This window comes from Rhea americana, unplaced genomic scaffold (assembly GCF_003343005.1).
Source record: "Rhea americana isolate MKP2758 unplaced genomic scaffold, rheAme1 scaffold_117, whole genome shotgun sequence".
Classification (NCBI taxonomy): domain Eukaryota; kingdom Metazoa; phylum Chordata; class Aves; order Rheiformes; family Rheidae; genus Rhea; species Rhea americana.
In genome coordinates, this window is record NW_028185228.1 from 308,045 (window position 1) to 328,378 (window position 20,334).

The following is a 20,334-nucleotide window of genomic DNA, read 5'->3' on the forward strand; positions in this document are numbered from 1 at the left end:
AAAAAAAAAGGAAAAGGGGAAGGGAAGCGGGGGGGAGAAGGGAAGGGGGAGGAGAAGGGAAAGAAAAAGAAGTCATACATCATTAAAATCATACATTTTTAATAGGAAATCTTTTCCCAGGATATGTTCTGGCTTGTTCTAGTAGCTATTGATAAAAAAAATCTGARGTGTAAATTTTATTATACTTATTTTTATTGTCTTGCTAGAAAAATAAATTATCTAGTCATTACCTTTTTATATTAACATCTTTTATATTAACAAGAATATTGCATCTTTCCAGTTCTGTTTTCTCCATTGCATTTTGCCATTAAAAGTGTTCTTTTTATCCTGTTTATTTTTTTCCTGTTTTAAATATGTGGTTTTCACTTCTTCAAAACCTAATTAGCCTCAAAATAATGATAATAATAGCCACACATTTTCTTCAAGGAAAGGAATGAACAAAAGAGTACCTGAAACCTTGAAGTACTCTGTATGTTCAGAAGAAAAAGAGAATCTTCTAGGATATAGTACACTGTGTCATCATTAGCAGTATAGCAGATGTCCTTTATATTTTTCTTTGCCAAAAATTCCCATATGGTACGATTATTGTCTACGTCAGTAAGGAGCAACTTGTTGGCAGAAATGGTTATAAGAGTTGGAACAGGGAAAAGATCTAGAAGGAAAATGGTACAGTGGAATTGACAGCAAACGTTCTAGACAATAGCAGTCATTCATAATAAAAGCAAGTATAAGATAAAAATAAATGCTGGCCCTACACTAATTATATTTGATAATAGGTCATAGCAAATATATGTCATAGCAAATAGTGGTATACATAATCTAAGCTTGATGTTGCCTTCTTGACATGACATGCAGACTCCCACGAATTTTTCAGAGGCATTGTGGATGCTTACATAGCAAATTTAAGCCTAGTAAAATATACATTTCCTCTCTCAGTCACCTTTCACACCTCAATTAGAAAGAGCCTAGTAGCCTGCAGATGAAAGACCAAAAACTGTTGTTCCAGCTTACTTTAGGGTTGCTTAGAAAAATTAATCTAGCACTGTTTTGAGAAAAGGCTCAAAATTCACAAAGTTTAAGCAAATTATAAGAAATGTGTTCATCATTTCCTGTGGAAAGTTGTAACTATTTCCTCTGTGGTGCCTATCATAGGATGAAGAAAATGTCCCTCAGAGTAGGAGCCTATTTATCATATTACTAAATTCCTGTACCATTGAGTTCACCAGCTATTACACACAAAGCCTAAGAAGACACCTGAGTGGCCCATATGGTCCCTACCTGATGAATTTCTCTCTACTATAGCAGACAAAGGTCCTGGACCTGCGGAGGTGAAAGCTCTCACCTGTAGAGAGATGGGACAGGAGACTGTTAAGTAGCAATACTCAAGACCGCTGAGTGTTCAGAAAGTCCTTAGAGGCAATACCGACAAACACGTGAGCAGATCCCCTACTGCCCAAATGTAAAAGCTAAGAACATATATGACTGAAGGCTATTTTTGGCCAGTTCAAARGCTATATTGGAAGTTGGACCACGGCTATCAAAACGATTTGTAGAAGTGGCCCAGAGAGTGGCAATTCACCCTACGTCTACCAGTTACAGCTCAAAGGAAGCCAGACGGTCTCTCTCCGTCCCTAGGCTGGAGGAATTCCCACCGCCGGGTGGTGCTCAGGCCTGCAGTGTTCTCCTCCATCAGCAGCTGGCCCTGCCACAAACTCTCATGTTTATAACACATTCTCTGTTCCAAATATTTTATCATGAGGGAAGCACAGCCTCTTGCCAAATTATCAGATAGAAGTCTGATAATTACAGACATCACACAAATCCCTGCATTACTCCAGCAGTGGAGCTTCTCTTAATCTGTGGTTGTTTTACCTTCCACCAACTCAACAGGATCCGTGTTTAACCCATGGCTATTAGCGGGGGCTTTGGGAGACCTCTAGGAAAGCTTCCTCTTGGCCAGATCAAACCTGTATAATACTGCAATATTATTTTCCATCTTACTTAATGGGCAATGCAGCATACAGAAAGGTGAAGCCAAGTACCCAACGGGGAGTTAGTGAATCATCGATTGAGTGGAGCCAAGAGCAAAAACAAATTATTGCCCCAAGCCCAATACCATCTCCCAGCCACACACTTCAAGCTGTACTGATAACATCTAAGAAGCAGAYGAGCTCAGCACTTTTTCACACCTGAAACCTTACTGTGAGCCTGGGAAGCACATCCTTGAGTGAAAAGAGCATCAGGGTAGGTTCAACATTGCTGATGTTCCATGCTGGGAAAGTGGCAGTAGCATTGCTCTGATGCAATAGCTGATAGTAGATCCTGAACTGTATTAATATTCCATTTTCTCTTTCAGGCCTATCCCACCTGAACTCCACATGGACTTTCTCATTGCCTTCATGCGGGTTATTAGGTAACACATATATTCTAGGGTTTAGTGGGGCTGAAGGAACTGTATTAAAAAACAAAACACAGATTAAAGTACTGCTGTTAAAACACACTCTATTTCCTGATTAAAACACAAACTCTAATTCCRAATTAACTGACTTAGTTTTGAGCCTGAGCTCTGTGACCTTAATGCTGACAGACAGCAAGTGGTGAGGTGCAAGTTAAAGAATATCTAAAACTTTATGGTGACCCCTTCCTGTTTTGTATCATCACATGGATTTTAGTTCACTTAACAAAAAAGAGCTATATGACAAGGCAGACTCAAATGCACATATGTGCACTCAGATTGGCACAYGTCTGTTTAGCCAAGCCCTGTAGGCATCAATGGAGCTGCAAGAATTTTCACAGCATAGAACAAACTCCATCCCTCCTCCTGCCTACCTCAAAACCTACCGTATCTCGTATACTTTCTTAGTGCTCCTGTCATTCAGCAATATATCTTAGCTGATTTGAATTTGAATTTTATGTGAGCAAAAGTATACCCTGAAGTCAAAGGTGCATTCCGTTTATTAAAATCTTAATAAGAGCTTTCTCATTCTTGCTCACAGTCATAGGTATGTGGTGGAATGTGCTTTCTGCTCCAAATTCTGTTACTGCAATGGTGTTCATTTACATTTACAGCTCATTCCTCTCAAGACTGGGTTTTACTTGTTGATGTAGACCTCCTTCCGGCACCCATTAAAGGTTACAGAACTAGGGATKTGAAAGACTGGTACCTCCTTCAGGGGCTCGAAGGACTGTAGATGTTGTTGGTCCCTTGCCCCAGTACGTGTATGGAGTGACAGTAAAATTGAAGAGTACAAACGGTTCCAGCCAATCGACTCTGTAGGACGGCACTGTCAGATTGTGGGGATGAAGGCACCGTTCACTCTCCAAAGACTGTAAATAGAACAAAATAAAACAAACAAAGCAAAACTTTTTCAATCTCTCAAGAAGACCTTGAGTTCTCCAAATTTCCCCTCACCAACACTGGTTAATTAAATCAAGGCAGAGCTTCCCTTGCTGTGAGTGACCACTGTTTCAGTAACTCCTGTGGCAGTGTAGCAACATTCAGCAATCTGCTAGCAATCTGCCCTTTGAGTTGAAAGTACAGCTTGTCAAATGTGCTAAAATTAAGTGTGGGTGAAGGCTCGAATTCACTTTCAGGCAAAGGTTGTCCCACTGGCAGCTCTGAGGACGCTTCCACCTCTGAGTTGCTGCGAAGGCTTTCTCGAACGCCTTCGGGTGCTGGGAGCTCCTCGCCTGGCAGTTCACACCCCAGCAGCCAACCTGCAGCTACTGCTAAGCCCCTGCTCCTCCAGAGTTGGCCTCAGCAGTGGAGAAACAGGACAGCTTGCTTTATATTTACAGTTCAGTTCAGTTGTTTGACTGATTCCTAAATGCCTGAGAAGAAAGAAACTGTATTTATGTTTAAAAATAGATACATCAGCTACTAGATGCAGTAATATATATAGATAATAGGGAAGAATTGCATAAATACTCTCTCTTGCAGAGCTTTTGATCCCACGCAGTAGAAAACAGTTCCCCATTCCACATTTGTGGAGGCATTCCAAAAGATGTGGAAACTTGAAGAATTCCCTTTAATCCTAAAGGAAGACTCTGGCACTGAATCTGGGATCACCTTTGGTATAAAGGAAAAATTTCCTGTCCACAAAGAGAGAGAAAAAAATAGCAACAATTTAAAGAATAAAAGCAAAAGGTCGAGTTTTCAAATCTGGGTATTAAAATATTAAGGCACTGTAGAAAATCTGGAAAATGGTGGTTAAATAGAAACAATGGTCTCTGAATAACAACACTAGGTAGTCTCTTTAGTTAACCTTACCGGCTTTTATTATTGCGCTTATCCAGCCATAGTCTGATAAATTTATTAATAAATTGCTATTGTATATATCTTCTGTCAAATGACTTTTAAGAATTTTAAGAATGAAGAATTACAGATTGTCAGTGAACACCTTTACTGAGGGGTTTAGATAAAGAAACAAATGTACCTGGCAGAGGTTTGAGTGATTTATGAACAAGGGTAAAGGCTGCAAACTCTGCTGGTTGTGAAAAAGGAATGCTAATGCTCTGATTGACTTCTTGTGTTGCAATGAACTGAAGACTATTAATCCAGAACAGCCGTCCGCTGTAGTATTCCAGTGCACTCTGAGATATTTCTGAAGTACTCCATGCTGCAAATTCTGTGACTATGACATTACCACAACTGTGAAAACACGTATGATGTTAACAAACTGAAAACACCTTGCGTAAAGAGAACAGAATTTATGCAGTGTTTGGCACATTAATGTGTTTTTCTTCCTCATTCAAATTCTTAATACTGATGGAGGAGGCAGGAAAAAAAAGGTTTTCTTTAAGTTCTCTACAGCAAAACACTTTTCGGAGTGATACATTGCAGGAACAGCAAAAACAAATCCTTCAGTYCTTTGGTTTCATTAGAAGATGATTGTAAAATGGCTCAATGTTCAAAAACCTAAAGAAAGTATTCTAATGAACGCGTGTAGAAAATAGAGTATTTTGAAAAGAAAATCAGCCCCCTTCCTCTTAGCAATTCCAGAAAAACAGTTGAGTTCCCTTCTTAGTTAAATTATTTTGAGGTTAATTTTACTTCATTAATACAAATCCCCAAATGAATTTGACCCTGCTAGTTTTCTTGATAACCTTCCATCATCTATGAATCTTTACTGCCATTTTCCTCTACCAGTATTTGGTCTGTCTCATTATTTCTGTCTAAATCTTAAAGGCCTTCTTCAATCCCGATTTATCTTCTGGGTAAGAGATTAAAYATATTGTAAGAGGCATCATTTTACTACCCTAGAAATGTCTTTCAGCTTAGACACATGCTACCCAAAGCAAATTTGGAGAAGCTTTGACACACCATCAGGTCCATTAGGATGGATTACTTCTAATCTCTCTGTTCTGGTATGCCAGAGATGATTTATGGATGGCAATTGGTTCACAATAGGGCTGCATGTTCTGGCTAAAACTAGCCAACATATTTTGATTCCTTAAATGTTTACCATTGGACCATAAGCAAGTCTAAGATCAATCAGAAAATCCAGCTGATTGCACATGAAACAGGTTTGCAACATTATGAACACAAACGTATAAACATACTTAATTAATCTCAAGAGGTTTAATTTGATGTTTGTAGAAAAGGGGCTACAGTCCATAAAAAAAGAGAGCAAAAATACAGTTTAAAGAGCTACTCACTAATACCATAAAATAGCTTCTGTATGATGGACTTGCCACATGCATTCAGAAAAAGTTACCATTTGTTCTCATGGTCTTATTGTCATATATCTGAGTTGACCCATAAACACAAATGCATGCATACATACACACACACAGTTTTGCTCATTTTTTTTCAGCTTTGCCTTTCATGGGTAAGGAAGCCATTCCATGCTCAGGAAGATCAAGAGGAAAGCCCACTGAGCACTAACTCAAGTGAGAAAATGATGTTTCTTCACATCCCAAGCTCCATGCAAGATGAACAAGTTACAGCTCTTGGCATTTGAAATGTGTCAGGTATTAGAAATGCCAATATAAAGTAGAAAATAAATGGTGATTATTTCCTAAAACTAAATTTAAAAATTGATGAGCATGATCTCAGTTCATTCAAGCATCCTATTCACTGTATTTTTCTCACACTGTAATATCATGTTAACAACCACCTCATAGCACATAGTTTGCTATCAGCTAGATGTGACCATCAGCTCTTCCTTTCTTCTTCTTCTGTTCAATTAGCAACTAGTGTGCTCAGCATTGGATAAAATTTTGTATTTTTAAAGACAGAATAGCAAAAACTAGAAAGTACAGACTTTCTCACCTGTGCAAAACACTCACTTACCCTTCTTTGCAAAGGGAAACTCTGTATAGGTTTAGGCATAAACTATCTTGCACAAGCCAGTAGAGAAAACCATAGGTGAGATCCAAACTTAAACCTACCACCTTTAAAAATAAAAAAAAAAGAAAAAGAAATTGCAATTTGAACCCTTCTAAGGGAGAAACCCTTCGGCATGGATGTTCTCCAGAAAGCATCATGAATAGCTCTTGATTGACAAAAATAACACTACCACCATAAACATTTATTCTAATAGAAAAAAGTAGCACTAGAAAATAATCAGGTCCTTGGTGAATACCTATTTATAGCAGCTGATGATTTTTTAGAAAACATTTTATAAGCATCTGTTATAGTGTTCATCCCTAAAGCATCTGATGCCTTCAGATACGATGGCAATAGTGTATCAAGTGGTTAGTGAAACTTCCCATTAAAATTTCCAGAACACCTCTGGTATTTTAATATTCTTTCTCCGAAACAGATGGTTGATATCCAGTCTGAAAGTCAGGATCACTCTTTGAAATAAATATTTCAGACCTTTTGTTTTTTATTTCCAAGGTTTGATTTTATGCATAGAATATTTAATGTGATACATTATTTATGGAAAATACATGCTAATTTTTTGGCAAAATATTCAATTTAAACAGGAAACTCAAATGCTTATATTTTAGTAAAACGTTTATTATTAAATGAGAGTCAGAGCAAAAAAACAAAACAATCTTCCTATTTATTGTTTCAATATTTCATTTTCAGTTATACTAGCTGCAAAATTTTTTGTTGATCTTTTTAAGCAGATCTAGTATTCAAAATACAGCTTTCTTGCCATTGTAATAAACAATAGATTCAATATCATAGGCAAAAATAATAGAAACCAAACATCTAATAACCTGTTCTATGAGTGACAAAAAATTTGCATTCACTAATTAGACTGCTAAACATTATGTTTGGTACATGTCATGTCATCAGCTCAGCTTACAAGTTGGTATGAGCCTCTCTGAAAAATGTTTTCCTGTAGCTCTCAAACCTTGCATACTCACATTCTCATCCAAAAAATAGTTGTAGTTATTCTTTTATAGGTTAAATTTCCATTATGGATGCAAGGAGAGCTTTTGTGGGTTGCTTTTTTCTTTTCTTTCCTTTTTTTTTTTTTTTTAACTCTTCGTTAATAAACTACAGAAGACGTTGACAGGAAAGCAAATGTCATATCACTTAGTTGTCTGTTGGTCCTTATGTAAGTACATTCCTGACATATTTCTGCTGATATTGTATGTCAGGAAATCTAGGTTTGAATGATTGCTCCTGTAGGGTTTCTTGTTAAAAAATATCTCACACTATGCATGTGCTTGAGTACATATTTAGCGAAGCATGCACTATTTTATCCCACTCACCTAGCCTCCCTCCCACATTCATCAGCAAGTTATGTCTTCCTAAATCTACCTTGACTTTTATTTATTTATTTACTTCTAGGTATTTGGGTCTTCTTTCCTTTCCCCACTTTCTTTCTGCAGTGATTATATTTTCCCACAGACATGCCCATCTTCCTCCTCTCTACCCTTATATCCCTATCAATAAAAGGCAAAGAAATATTTGTACTGTTCACATTCAGGGGTTAGGCTGTAATACAACACCTCCCTTCTCTTATGCTTCAAAAATAGACTTTTTTCCATTTCATGGCAGATATTAGTCTTTGGATATGACATGTAGTTGGGATCATGCAATACAACTCCACATCATAAGATGAAACATAAACCTAGCTACTTGAAATACCTCTCGACTAGCAATAATAAGAGGCAACACTTGGAGGGTTCTGGCCCCATCTGCATACAGCACACTTGACACAGCTCTTCTATAAATTACTTACCTCTCAGGCATATTTTACACCACAAACTACTTATTTAAGGGCTTTGGACATTCTGGGCCAAATCCTAAACTGGAACATGTCAAAGTAGCTCTATCAAAATCAATCGAGATATGCCAACATGCACTAGCTAAGCTGTACAATTGATTGTAAAATAAAATGTCATAAAAAGACATTACTCTCCCCAAAGAAATAACTTCTAAAGCTCTACCTTGTATTTATTTAGGAAACGTATTGTTTCTATGGCAGGGATCTTGTACTCCCGTTACTCAAATATTTCAGGCTGAAAGGATACTGCTGAAGATCCTGTGCTGATCAACTGAATGGCTATTCCTTATTAGAAAAGCATTTAGTAAATTCCAGCACAGATCCAATTTTATAGAAAAAACTCTCTAACTATTGATAACAACAATTAACAATTACATCTGTGTTTTAGTACTGAGGTAAGAGGTACTCTTTTCAGGATAAAGGACTCCATCGTGCAAGGGAGCTGCATATTTTTACTTGTACAAACATGAACTCACGTATTTAAATTGGCTAAAACAACCAACTCAATAGTTCCACCATTAAAGTATATTCTACTCTCTTGTTTCGATTGGTTTGTTTTGGGTTTTATTTTAATGAATAAACACCTGCCAAGTGTAACCGGTCACTTCTTGATCTAGACATGTTTACTTGGCTTTTTTCCTGTATGCATCACAGCAGGAGGCTGAGTTCAGGAAAGTCAGTGCATAGATTAAGGGCAGCAAGGAAGCAAGAGAAGAGATGTTTGTYTGTAGGAGGTGTGAATAAGTGGATGGTTGAAGGCTGGTATCACTGACATAGAAGAAGGTGCAGAAAAAAAAATGACAGCAGTAGACAAGCAGCCTTCTTGCTGCCAAGGGCCTTGAAGCTGAGGACAAGAAATCTGAGGTTAGCATGAGGCAATTTAGAAAAATACGTAATAAAGCCAAAAGAGAAGGGCAAGAAAGGTGGTTTTAGCAGCTTAGATTGAGCTGCCAGTTGTCAGTTCTTACAAGCAGGTCACCCAGAAGATATGTGATAAATGTAAGCACGCTGTTGGGCTGGGAAAGAGTACCTCTTCCCATGAAGAYGTTCCACACTAGCCATTCAGGAGAGTTGTAAGGCTAGTCCTGGAAAAAAACAGTAACCCTTTGCAGTCCAGATGTTATTCTTTACATGTGAAAAAAAGTTTTCCAATTCTTCTGCATTTATATTCACAAGTATAGCAGGTACCACACCAGAACCAGCTTTCCCTCTTCTCACCAAACCTTCTCACAGAAAGAGCGTAACAGAGATCTGTGAAGCCAGCTGACCTTTCCAAATGCTAATTGCCTGTCAGAGACTAAACCAGGTTAGGCTTTTTTTTTTTTGTTTGTTTTTTTGTTTTTTTGTTTTTTTTTTTTTTTTTTTTTTTTTTTAGAAACACCAGCATCTTTTCATCCAGGCAAACAAGATTGAAATGTTCTGGGGAATAACACAAGGCTAACCAAGAGATACAAACCCCTAAAGCTCAGAAAGGATTTTTACTGAAGAATATGTCTTTAGGTAAAGTGAGAGTACAATTTATAGGATAGAAGGAACAAAAGAAAAGAGGTTTCTTTAGCAAGAGCCATGTTTTAAAGAAAGCTTTTGCAGTAATAGTATGTCTGGGGAGGGAGGTGTATTTTTAACACTTCTGTGATGGTCAGGTTATGCCTCACTCCAGTTCTTGGGAAAGAGGGAAAAACTCCACAGAGATTTGAGGAGGGGAGCATTCAGCTCTTCTTTGAGGCCATAAAGTAAAAGCACTGTAGTAGACAGGATGGTCCCTCAGCCTGACCTGCTTTGCTAGGTCTGGGGCTCTGATCACACCAATCCCAAGTCCTCTGGACTCCCTTAGAGCAGTAAGAGGGGTTTTTTTGGTCTAAGAATTGGATCATCCACCTCCTTTCTTCCAAATACACATGTAAGGGGAAGGAAGGAAGGAAGGAAGGAAACAAAAGCAACTGTAGCTTCTGGGACTCTGGCAGGTTTTTACTTTGGGGGGGAGCTCAGTCCCAAAGCAGCTTGGCTGCATAAGCAACATTGAATCATGCCTCTCAAGAGCAAGGACAAATCCATGGCATGGCAAATCCYGTGTAGTGGCAGTAGAAGAATAGGTTTGAGGAGAGTAAGGAAGATCTGTGAGGATTCAGCAGTAAACCAAGGATTGAAAAGGCTTCATGGGACTTCGGAGAGGGGTGATTGGAGAAGTGTCTCAGACCAAAACTGCTCGTGCCAGGACCTGTGAGCTGGGGAATGGCACAAAGGAGGCAGGATGCTATGGAGCACTGAGCTCCAGCTCTTTTCTGTAACAAGTTGATGCAAAAGCCAGAACTGACAACTCGAGTTAAGCCCTTTGGGAAAAATAAGTTTGGTCATTGAAAGAATATAATGTTCAGYTGGTTGTTCCTGGGCAAGTACATTTCACACGTGGGAGGAAGCAGCCTTACAACTAAAAAGATGTTTTTAATATCTCTTTTTGTTGCAAGTGTTTGATTTTAACATTAAAGGCCAAAGTTTCCATACAGCTATTATATGCAAGGCATGCTTTTCTTCTGGTCATAACAAGGCAATTTTGACAACCACAAACATTGACTCTATCCTAGAGACCTAATCACTAAAAAAAACACTTAAAAAAAATCACTCACTTGTTTACCAGAAAACTGTAGCTGTTCTTGTAACATAAGATAATGTTCTCCATTCAATCTTGTGCTCTCCACTGAGTACATTGTGGCCCAGTAAAGATAACCGTTCACTGAATCCACTACCAGATCCTTCACTAGGAACACAACATGAGCCACAACATCCATATGGCCTCCCAGCAGTGATTTTCTGAAGATCTAGGGACAAAAGAATTGCTTTTAATATCACCTAAATCATCAGCTGTGATTTCTTGAATGTACATAAGTACTTTCCAGTCTTTATCTCAAGTCTTTGTAAGCCTAAGGCTTTCAAAGCCTATGCCTTTGCATTTAAAGTATAAGATGAGGTATAAGGCAAAATTATTAGTTAATGTTTGCCTGAAAGTAACAAAAGAAAAAACTCAAATTTCTATCCCCCTTGTTTTCTCCAGTTTTGGCAGCCTTCTGTCTGACTAAGTTTCTCACCCACTTCATATTCACTATTCACAAGTGCAAATGAGGGTGCAAGGCAGTGTGAAATCTGGCCTTCTAGCTCCAGTTTTTAAAACAGCTTCTGACTTTGCACTTACAAGAAATGAAAGGCATAATTTGACAGCACTGCATAAATTAGCACTGCAATTTTGAAGTCAAATACCTTTTAAATAATTCACATGTCAATATTCCTGATGTAAGAGCATACAAAGTGCAATTGTTTTCTTACCAGCAGGTATCTGCAAAATATCACATTATAGAGGCCAATCTTGAAAATCCCCTTGCAAACAAATCATATTAAATTTGCAACATATATAGGATTAAAATAAAGTCCATCTACTTCTTAGCTGAAAGCAACTTGGCAGCCTCCATTTTCACTATCTTCACTTAGTTTTACAATATTGAATTGTACAAAACTATTGACAGCACACGTGATTTGCCTGTTTTGTACTGGAATTCAGTGTCCTGTATTAGCAAATATTCGTGAACATTTTACTCCAAACTTTTGCATAACTGGAAAACCTCACAAGGAAAGAAAGGCCTCCTTGTTTTGTATAACTGTAGTAAAGGTCTAAATGCATCTCAGGTTGCAAGAAGTAAGGACTATCTTCACAAATACTRTTTTACAGCCTTTCTTATTAGCTTGGTTTTAAAAGTGCAACTCTACCTACCGTATTTGCTTTGCCAGCCCAATATAAGCATTGGCCCAACCAGTCAAAGGCCAACAGTCTTGCATTTCTGATGTCAGACACGTAAGTATTCTCAGCCGTACCCTCTCTCCTGCTCAATGACCAGGTCAGAACTTCCCCCATGGAATTGCTCCAAAACAGAGTATCATTATACCAGTCAAGGTCTTGAAGAAGGAAGGGAAGATATTAAGCATCTCACAAATATATCAAATCAAAAAAAAAAAGAAGAATAAAAAGGAACTAGAAACTTCACAGATTTTAAAAATCAGTATAAATAAACTCTAAGGCTTACTTAACATAAAGATAGGTACTTTCCTGTAGGAACCCCACACTTGCATGCATATACCTCTAATGAATATAAATATATTACATCACATTAAGATTCTGAAGGCACAAACTTTTAGCCCAGAGAGCTGCGTTCAGCTCTGCTGTAGCTGTTATGAAATCCAAGGGTTTCTCCAAGAATTAATTTGATCCATAAAGTATAAAAAAGATGATGGTCACAAAARCTTGACTCAGTGAAACTGCTTCACTGCACACTCAAGTCTGGACAGCTGCAATGAAAGTTTTCATCTTTCAGTCTTGTTGATTAAATTTATGGAGTTCTGATAAGTGTCGACAAGTTGGTATCAGCAGCATCCAGCTTGGTTAGTATTTACCTGAAACATTTCTTATATCAGGATAGAGGAATTCTCCTGGCCCATAGCTATCCAACYGCTGCTTCCAGAGCCCTTCAGCCCCCACCGCCAATATATACGGTTCATCTTCAGCTGATAAAGACAGAAAACTGCAATCATGCATACCAAGAAACAATTAATTTGTAGTATTTCTTTGCTAACAACAGGGGTGCTTGTTTCTAGAAAGTTACAGAAACACRGTTAAAACTGTCCTTGCCCTAAGGAATAATGGAGAAAGAACAAAGGCATGAAAGTACAATAATTTGAAAAAATTAAGTTTTAGACCCAGAACCTTGAGGTGATTTGAAACCTTATTTGATGCCTGAACACCAGCGTGGCTTTGGACCTCGCCTTACCGAAGTCGTGCAAAAGTCATCCCAGATCTCAGGTACCAACCCAGTGCCTTAAACTGAAACCTCTTCTCCCCTCAGATATATATTATTATGRGTAAACAAGGTTTCAAAGAACATTCCAAATATGTATAATCCCAGATATTGTACACACATCCATTTCCCCCATTGTCTGTACTAAAACTAAGAGTTCTCAGCTATTTCCTTCAGTGAGCCTGCACTATCCTGAAAACTGTCATTAACTCCCAAGACACTGCTCAAGCCAGAGACAGCTGTTCTTGTCACTTTACCATAGAAAGTGCTTTACAGAAAGCACAGGGAAGCATAAAGCCTCTCATATATGTGTTTACTTGACAGTACGTCAAATAATTCATTTGTCATTACATTAGAAAAATATATATGCTATGTATATATTATTATTATTATTTGTATATAATTAGTGTACTAACTACATACTAACATTTGTATATAAAATGATATACTAGTGATATACTAATATTAGTATACAATGAAATACCGGTGCTGTAGTTTGAGAACCTTACTAGTTTAACTACATGTTAACTTACTRCATTCTTTAAARTTTCTAAGACAATCCTTTTTGGATSGCTCATTTTGCAGTCTTTGCCCAAAACCTGGGCACTTCAGCAAGTGGAAAGCTATACTGACTCATTTCTCATTTCTCCTTGGTGAAGAAGCAATTCTCACCTTCTTCTAAAGTCATGCCTCTAAACAGCTCTGACCAAGGTCCTTTGCCAGCAGGAGACACTGCTCTGATTGACACTTCATACGCTGTGAAGCTGGACAGACCCTTCACTGTAAACCTGGTGTCACTAATGTTTGAAACAACTCGTTCCTCATCAGAGGAGTGCTGAGATGATACTTTCACRTCGTAGGTCCAGTTCTGCCAAGCGGATGGACCTGTGAGATGTAAACAATCACACTATTATAGACTGGATGACTGTAGCAAAAGACATGTAATCTTTGAGAAAACTAACTTAGAGACTCATTTCAAAATAATGCCAGTATCAGAGAAATTAGGAAAGGGATAAATTAAAAATTTACATTTCTCCAGGGAACTAGCTAGAGCAATGGCCCTTCCTCCTATGAAGGAATTTGCAGGAACCAAAATTTTCCCCAACTCAGCCTGGTGTCACTGTCTAAACACATATGCACAGAGGATAGAGGTCAAAGTACATTCACTGGTCAAAAGCCACTAGCGTGCATTTTCTGTGTGGTATCAGCAACCAGCTGTACTGCCACGCCACACAATACTTGAGGTGAAGCCTTGCTTAAAATCCCTTGGAAATAGTAAATTAATCAATTGACTAAAACAAACTTTTATTAATTTAGCCAGTTGTTTTATTGGCAAATTTGGGGTTAAAATTTTCACACTGAGGTAACTCCACATGTTCCAGCAGGATAAGCTACTGAAGTCACTAAAGCCCCACAGCCARCAGAGTCATCAGGAAAAGGAGAACCAGGAGGTTTTCCCTATAGAAAACAAAGGACCGATCTTTCAAGAAGAAGAAGTTGAACTTACTGGTCCCAATAGTGGGTTCAGGTGGTCCCCAGCTGATCACAGCTTGGTCCGATCCAAACAGCACCATGACAAGCCGAGGAGGTGTCGGTAAAGGAAAAGGTTGAGTTGATGCCCCATAAAAAAGCAAGTTGCCAAAGCCAAAGTACTCTGGATATGCCAAACTGCAATCTACTATGTACTCATTGAAGCTAGAGCTTCCCACTGAAGAGACCTCCTCATGGAAAACTGCCCTGCCATCTGTGACAGTAAATGTGTTATCTTCATAAACAAAGCTCTCCATGTTGGTAAGTGGCACGTGTGATCGCAATGTGTGAAATTCTGAACCATCCAGAAAACCCGACACAAAAGCCTGCTTTGTTTTGTTGAAGAAAATAAGTCTCTTAGTCTGGAAGTTAATCATGAAGTCTCTCAGAGCACTAGATTTTACAACTGGTGAAGCTGCAGAGGCAGCCTCAGCAAGGAGTGGAAGATTTGCTCTGTATATGCCATCCTCCAGGAGACAGAAGATATACCTGGCCACGGAGCAAAAAAGACCCATATAACTACAACACAAGAACTGCRTAGATAAGTCACAAATACTTTAACAGCTCATAGACCTGCCCATCTTTGCACAGACAATAGGAAAATGCTTTTGGTTCTATTACCATATGTCCTGTGAGAATTAAGCACATCATTTTTCACCTCCTGGGTATCTGGCTGGTGGATTTGAGAATATTCTTCCATAATACCTCAAGTGTTAGGTGCAGACATTTAAAATGCAAAGAGCTTWATATTCACAAAGCAGTGACTGTCTAAAAAGCCAAATTTCTGCACTGGAAATTCTTTATCTCCTCTGACAGCACCCACAGGAGAGAAAATGCAGAAAAGAATACTATACAGTTCCCTCCTTTTCTGACTGTTTTGTAATTTGTTACCATTGTATTTTTGTTTGGATAAGGGAAGATTTTGAAACAGGAAATAGATGATTAACGAAGAAAATTAGAGACAAGCTTTATAGCACTTCTGACACAAAGTTCTCAAAAGAGGACACTTACCCGTTATAGGGATCAGCTATAACCTTCCTAGGGGACGTAACTAAAAGAGGAGTRACGTCTTCAGCTACCATGCAGTTCTCTACATGGCAGACGTATATCTAGGGAATCAGAAGAGAAACTGGTAATGCATTTGTTGGGAGCWTGCTAAAGAGCAAACAACCTGGTCTGAGATGCCTCCAGGGGCATGAGGCTGGAAACAAAACACCTTTCACACTCTTAGGTCCTTATAGGCTCCTGTGTTGTCAGTCACCCAAGTGAACCATCTGCCCAGTGTGGCAAGCATGGCCATGAGAACTTACCCCAAAAGAGCTGTAGGTCACTCTGCCCTTAATYGCCTGTCTCTAAGCTGGGGGAAAAGCCTGATCTTGGGGTCAGGCTTTAAGAAGGATCTGACAGGGAAGGCACAAGAGGGAAGGAAGCCCTCTCTTGATCCTGGCAGGGATCTCAGGACTTCTCTAACTTATAATGGCTTCAGAAAGCTCTGCTGTCAGTCTGCTGTCAGTYTGTTAATCTACACCTGCATTTGCATAGTTTTCTCACTGCCTCTCTTCTTTCTACAGGATGTTCCCTGAGCAATAGGCAAAAGGTCAGGAATGGCCAGAGGCTTGTGGAGAAAAAAAAAAAAATCCCCCACTGCTCATTTAGGGCAGCTTTCTTGTGTCCRTTGYGCGTTAGAGAAGTAAGAAGGAAATGCAAAGTCTGGCCGTTAACATATATGACATTTTGTGAGTATTCAAGTTTATCAAGTGCAGGGTTGTGACCTATATTTTTACTTCAAGTTGAAGCAGTTGTAAGCTGAGCTGTCATCACTGGAACGACATTCTTTCCCTCTTGAACATTTTTTTTTTCATTTATGAAGAGTATTATAATCAGTAACTACTTATGACACCACCTTTCTGAGACACAGTAGGAACTGAACAGGCGAGATGGAAAGCAGAGCAACAGAAATCAAGTCACTCATTCTGGGTATGACCTGGATGTGAAGTCAATCTCAAAAACAATGTAGTTGAAACCAAAGCTTTTTCTTTCCTGAGAAGAAAAGTAAGACAAAGAACTAGAGTTCTGTATTGCCTGTTTACTTTAAATATGACCTGATATTCAAGCTATTTCTCTATTTTAAATCTCTGAAATATGTGAATATTATTAAGCTAAAGAATGTATTTCTATACTTATATTTAGTGCATATGTAGCTATATAAAAATCAGACCTTCTCATGCAAAATAAATCACAGTAATGACTCATACGAAATAAGAAATTAATTAAGTCCCAGAGCCCTACCTTTTCATTCATGATAAAGTATATCCTCTGGTAAAGCCAATCTACTGAGATTGATGTAATATTCCCCCAGCCAGCATAAAAGAGTGTTAGGTCAGATACATCAGACATATTTGCAGCACCTTTCATCCAGATAGAACTTCCCTCAGAAAAATAGACAACTTGCTGATAAACATTCACAGAAATTCCTAAAAATAAAAATATATGTGCACACATATAACACAAGAAATGAATTTCATTTTTTTCAGTTACTTTTGTCTAATTGCCTTAAAATGAGGTACYTTTCAATCTGCAATCCAACACGATTGGAAAAAAGGTTAACTGTTTCTCTCCTCCATGTCTAGTCTTCATTCAGATAATGAGGAAACTTTTCTGCGTGCTACCCAATGACATTACCATAGACAACTGCTCTTCAGAAAGGTGATTAGAGACAGGATAAATAACAAGCAGACCAGCTGGTACTGAGTCCCCTTCCCCGGGGCAAAGAGATGCAATTTGCATCTCCTCACAGAGCACCATTCACTCTAATTCAAGTTAGACATTATCTGTACCGCAACATCACTATAAAAGGGTATTTAGTCTGGGGCACCATTCATTCTGCCGGCATCTTTGTGACTCTGTGAACTATGGTAGATAAACTCAGATTTCCGTAATGTCTCCAAGGACCAAATACAGCATCAGAGCAGATAAGAGAGATTAGAGTCATGGGCAGTTTCAGAAAACATCGTTGTCTGGTGATTTAGACTATTAAATGCCTAGTTACAAGACACGCTGCCCCAGACCTACTAACACAGCAGCACATTTTAGGCAGTATCCTTCGACTCTTCATGTWATTTAATCCTTTAGTTTAAACCAGTTTCCTTCTTCACATTCATGTTGAGAGAATACACTCATTAATAATAGGGAAATGCCTGGTTTGGCTTCATCTTATCTCATTTTAGATACCTACTGTGGAGAAGTTCGCCTCTGAAGTTCGCCTAGATTCAGTGAAGGAGAACATTCCTTCCTCACTCATCTCCTCACAATGTCCTTCACGTTAAATGGGTCAAGACAAGTCCTGAAAGTTTCTCTTTCTCCCCATTGGCTATAAAAGGAAGCTAGACACATTTTCAGCCTAGTTGAGGYATATTTTGCCCCTGGGAAATATAGAGGTCTAAGTTGTAATTAAGAGAGAATGGGAGAGCCTGATCTGATTTACCTGTAATATTGTGGTGTATCACATCGTTCTGCAGGCACTGGGCTGCTTCCAAGAAAGATTCCATGTACCTCTTCCTCAAGGACTGGTTTCTGGATAGGAAGAGCCATTTTGCTTTTTCCTTAACTAACAAAAGGAGAAATTCAGAATTAAGGCAGATAATTGAAACACAAAGAATCTTGCTAACTTAGATACCTCATTAATATTTGTGAATGTATGCATGCGCTATACTTGCACCAGGAACGAATGACTAAAATTAGAACTCTCCAGGTGTTGAAAGTGGACTGAGTTATTCACCATTACAGTGCCCTCACACAGGGTGAAAATGTGCCACACGCATTTCAGACCGTTATYCCCTGTAACACAAATGAGTCCCCAGCAAAGGGGGCGAAGCTGCCTTTCACTGCTGCAAATGAGAYCCTACTGACTCCCAAGAAAACAGAAGCACTAAGACATACATGTCCCCCCCAAATCCAGCGGAAGTGGGATATTTAGCCCCACATGCCCACACCCAGGTCTCTTTGAAAACCCCAGTCCAACCATAATGTTATCCCATATAGCTGAGGAAGAGTAAAGCAAGTGTTTTTACTTCACGTATTTCATCATGCTAATTGGCAATTGTTTTAAGGAACAAGTAACYCAGTATCCAAGATGTCCTCACAGGTAAAGGATAATATTGATAACAGGATAATATTGCTATCTTCTTCAGAGCAAATAAACTTTAATTAAAAATAATATTTTTAAATAAATTCAAGGATTTTAAGGTCAAGAAGGAGAATTATTGACACGTAACCCGACTTCTTGCTTATACAGGCCCAAGTATCTTAAAAATCTCTGCTGCAAATCCATATCTTCTGTCTGAGCTATGCATAGCTCTAGAAAAGGCATCTGGCCTTGCTTCTGTATTTCAAAACCCTGAAAGTCTACCACATCCCCTCCTAAATCGCTTCATAAACTAATTACCTTCATTTTAAAGACTGGCGCATTATTTCAGGTCTGAATTTGGTTAATTTCAGTTTCTAAACAATCCTCCACATTTGTCTTTTTCCTCTGGTTTAAACTACTATCTGTTATCAGACAACAATTCCTTATACGGGTACCAGGAGATTGCTCGAATGCTATCTAAATTCTTTCCTGGATAATGTAGACATATGGAGCTGCACGCATCACATAATGCACGTACTGCAAGTCATTTTGGTAATGATCTCAGAGTAGAGCACAAGAAATTAGTATCACTTCCTTATTTCTTTTCCATTTTTTTTTCCTGATTCAGGTCTCAAGTCTATGTAGCTCAGTATCTGAGATGCAATAAAAACATTTCTGAATGTAATACTGGCAGGAAGGATTGCTCCTACCTACATTATCACAGAAAGAAAGCACATACCAGTTGAACTCAGAGGAATGAGCCAATTGCAACCTATAAGGGCTTGCGTTTTCCTCTACCACCACCAGAAGGTGTTTTTGGAGGGAGAGCTGTTTGTTTGTTTTTTAACTTTAATTTGTTGCTGACTGACTTGAGTTAATGAACACAGTCAGATGTACCAGTCTGGACACTACACAAATACTTACGGCTTAGACTCAGCCAGTCCTAGAGCAAATCTCTGCGGACTATGCAGATGAGCACATATCAGTGTGTTAGCTGATTTGAGTTAGTTACAAAACAATTTAATTCACCTTTTGAAAAGCATTAGTGAAGAGATAAACTTAATTTCTCCAGGTAATAGCTGAAGAGAAATGACTCAGGGACAGAATTAAAATGTTTGCTAGAATTTGGCTAACAGTCTCCAGGTGTTTGACAATCAGAAATCCAGGTGGATTTCTTCATGGGAGGTAGCAGTCTTTTGCTTTTTTTCTTAAAGATATATTTTGAAAACATTGATGTAATTCTCACACTCTTGCCAGAGAGAAGTATGTGTTAAGATAAATAATTAACAATTCAAAAGTTCTTTGAATGATACTCATAGTATACCATTCCTTTTATTATTAATAAGTAGGCATAGTAAAAAATAAATACAAGAATGAAAGAGTGTCAGAGAAAATTGATATGATTTCACATATTTGGCATGAGACAGCCGAGGACTTTTGACATACTTAATACTATTAGAAGACACACATTCGCTTGCAACTGTTAAAAGTCTCACCCTGAAAATGAAAGTGTGACGTCTCAGTCACTGCCTCAGACCACTGAGGTGTTTTTCATCTGTAACACAATTCAAGCTGAATTTCTTTGGGTCTACTAGAATCTCAAGTTATTAYTGTGATGTGTATTCCAGCAACGTCTACAGCCAAAGAA

The 20,334-nt window shown here is 38.4% G+C and overlaps 1 protein-coding gene across 1 annotated transcript in view; it reads right to left on the reverse strand.

The window, feature by feature from the left end:
• The window catches only part of ROS1 (ROS proto-oncogene 1, receptor tyrosine kinase), a 75,584-nt gene that overhangs the window by 42,870 nt on the left and 12,380 nt on the right, over positions 1 to 20,334 (reverse strand). The window contains exons 10-24 of the mRNA XM_085318376.1: positions 18,045 to 18,167; positions 16,850 to 17,034; positions 15,572 to 15,669; positions 14,538 to 15,049; positions 13,703 to 13,915; positions 12,630 to 12,740; positions 11,953 to 12,134; positions 10,817 to 11,008; positions 6,296 to 6,396; positions 4,437 to 4,651; positions 3,929 to 4,092; positions 3,165 to 3,327; positions 2,190 to 2,452; positions 1,279 to 1,342; positions 450 to 652 (exon numbers count right to left, since the gene is read on the reverse strand). Of these exons, the coding sequence (XP_085174502.1) occupies positions 450 to 652; positions 1,279 to 1,342; positions 2,190 to 2,452; positions 3,165 to 3,327; positions 3,929 to 4,092; positions 4,437 to 4,651; positions 6,296 to 6,396; positions 10,817 to 11,008; positions 11,953 to 12,134; positions 12,630 to 12,740; positions 13,703 to 13,915; positions 14,538 to 15,049; positions 15,572 to 15,669; positions 16,850 to 17,034; positions 18,045 to 18,167 (2,789 nt within the window). The remainder of the gene's footprint in view (positions 1 to 449; positions 653 to 1,278; positions 1,343 to 2,189; positions 2,453 to 3,164; positions 3,328 to 3,928; positions 4,093 to 4,436; positions 4,652 to 6,295; positions 6,397 to 10,816; positions 11,009 to 11,952; positions 12,135 to 12,629; positions 12,741 to 13,702; positions 13,916 to 14,537; positions 15,050 to 15,571; positions 15,670 to 16,849; positions 17,035 to 18,044; positions 18,168 to 20,334) is intronic.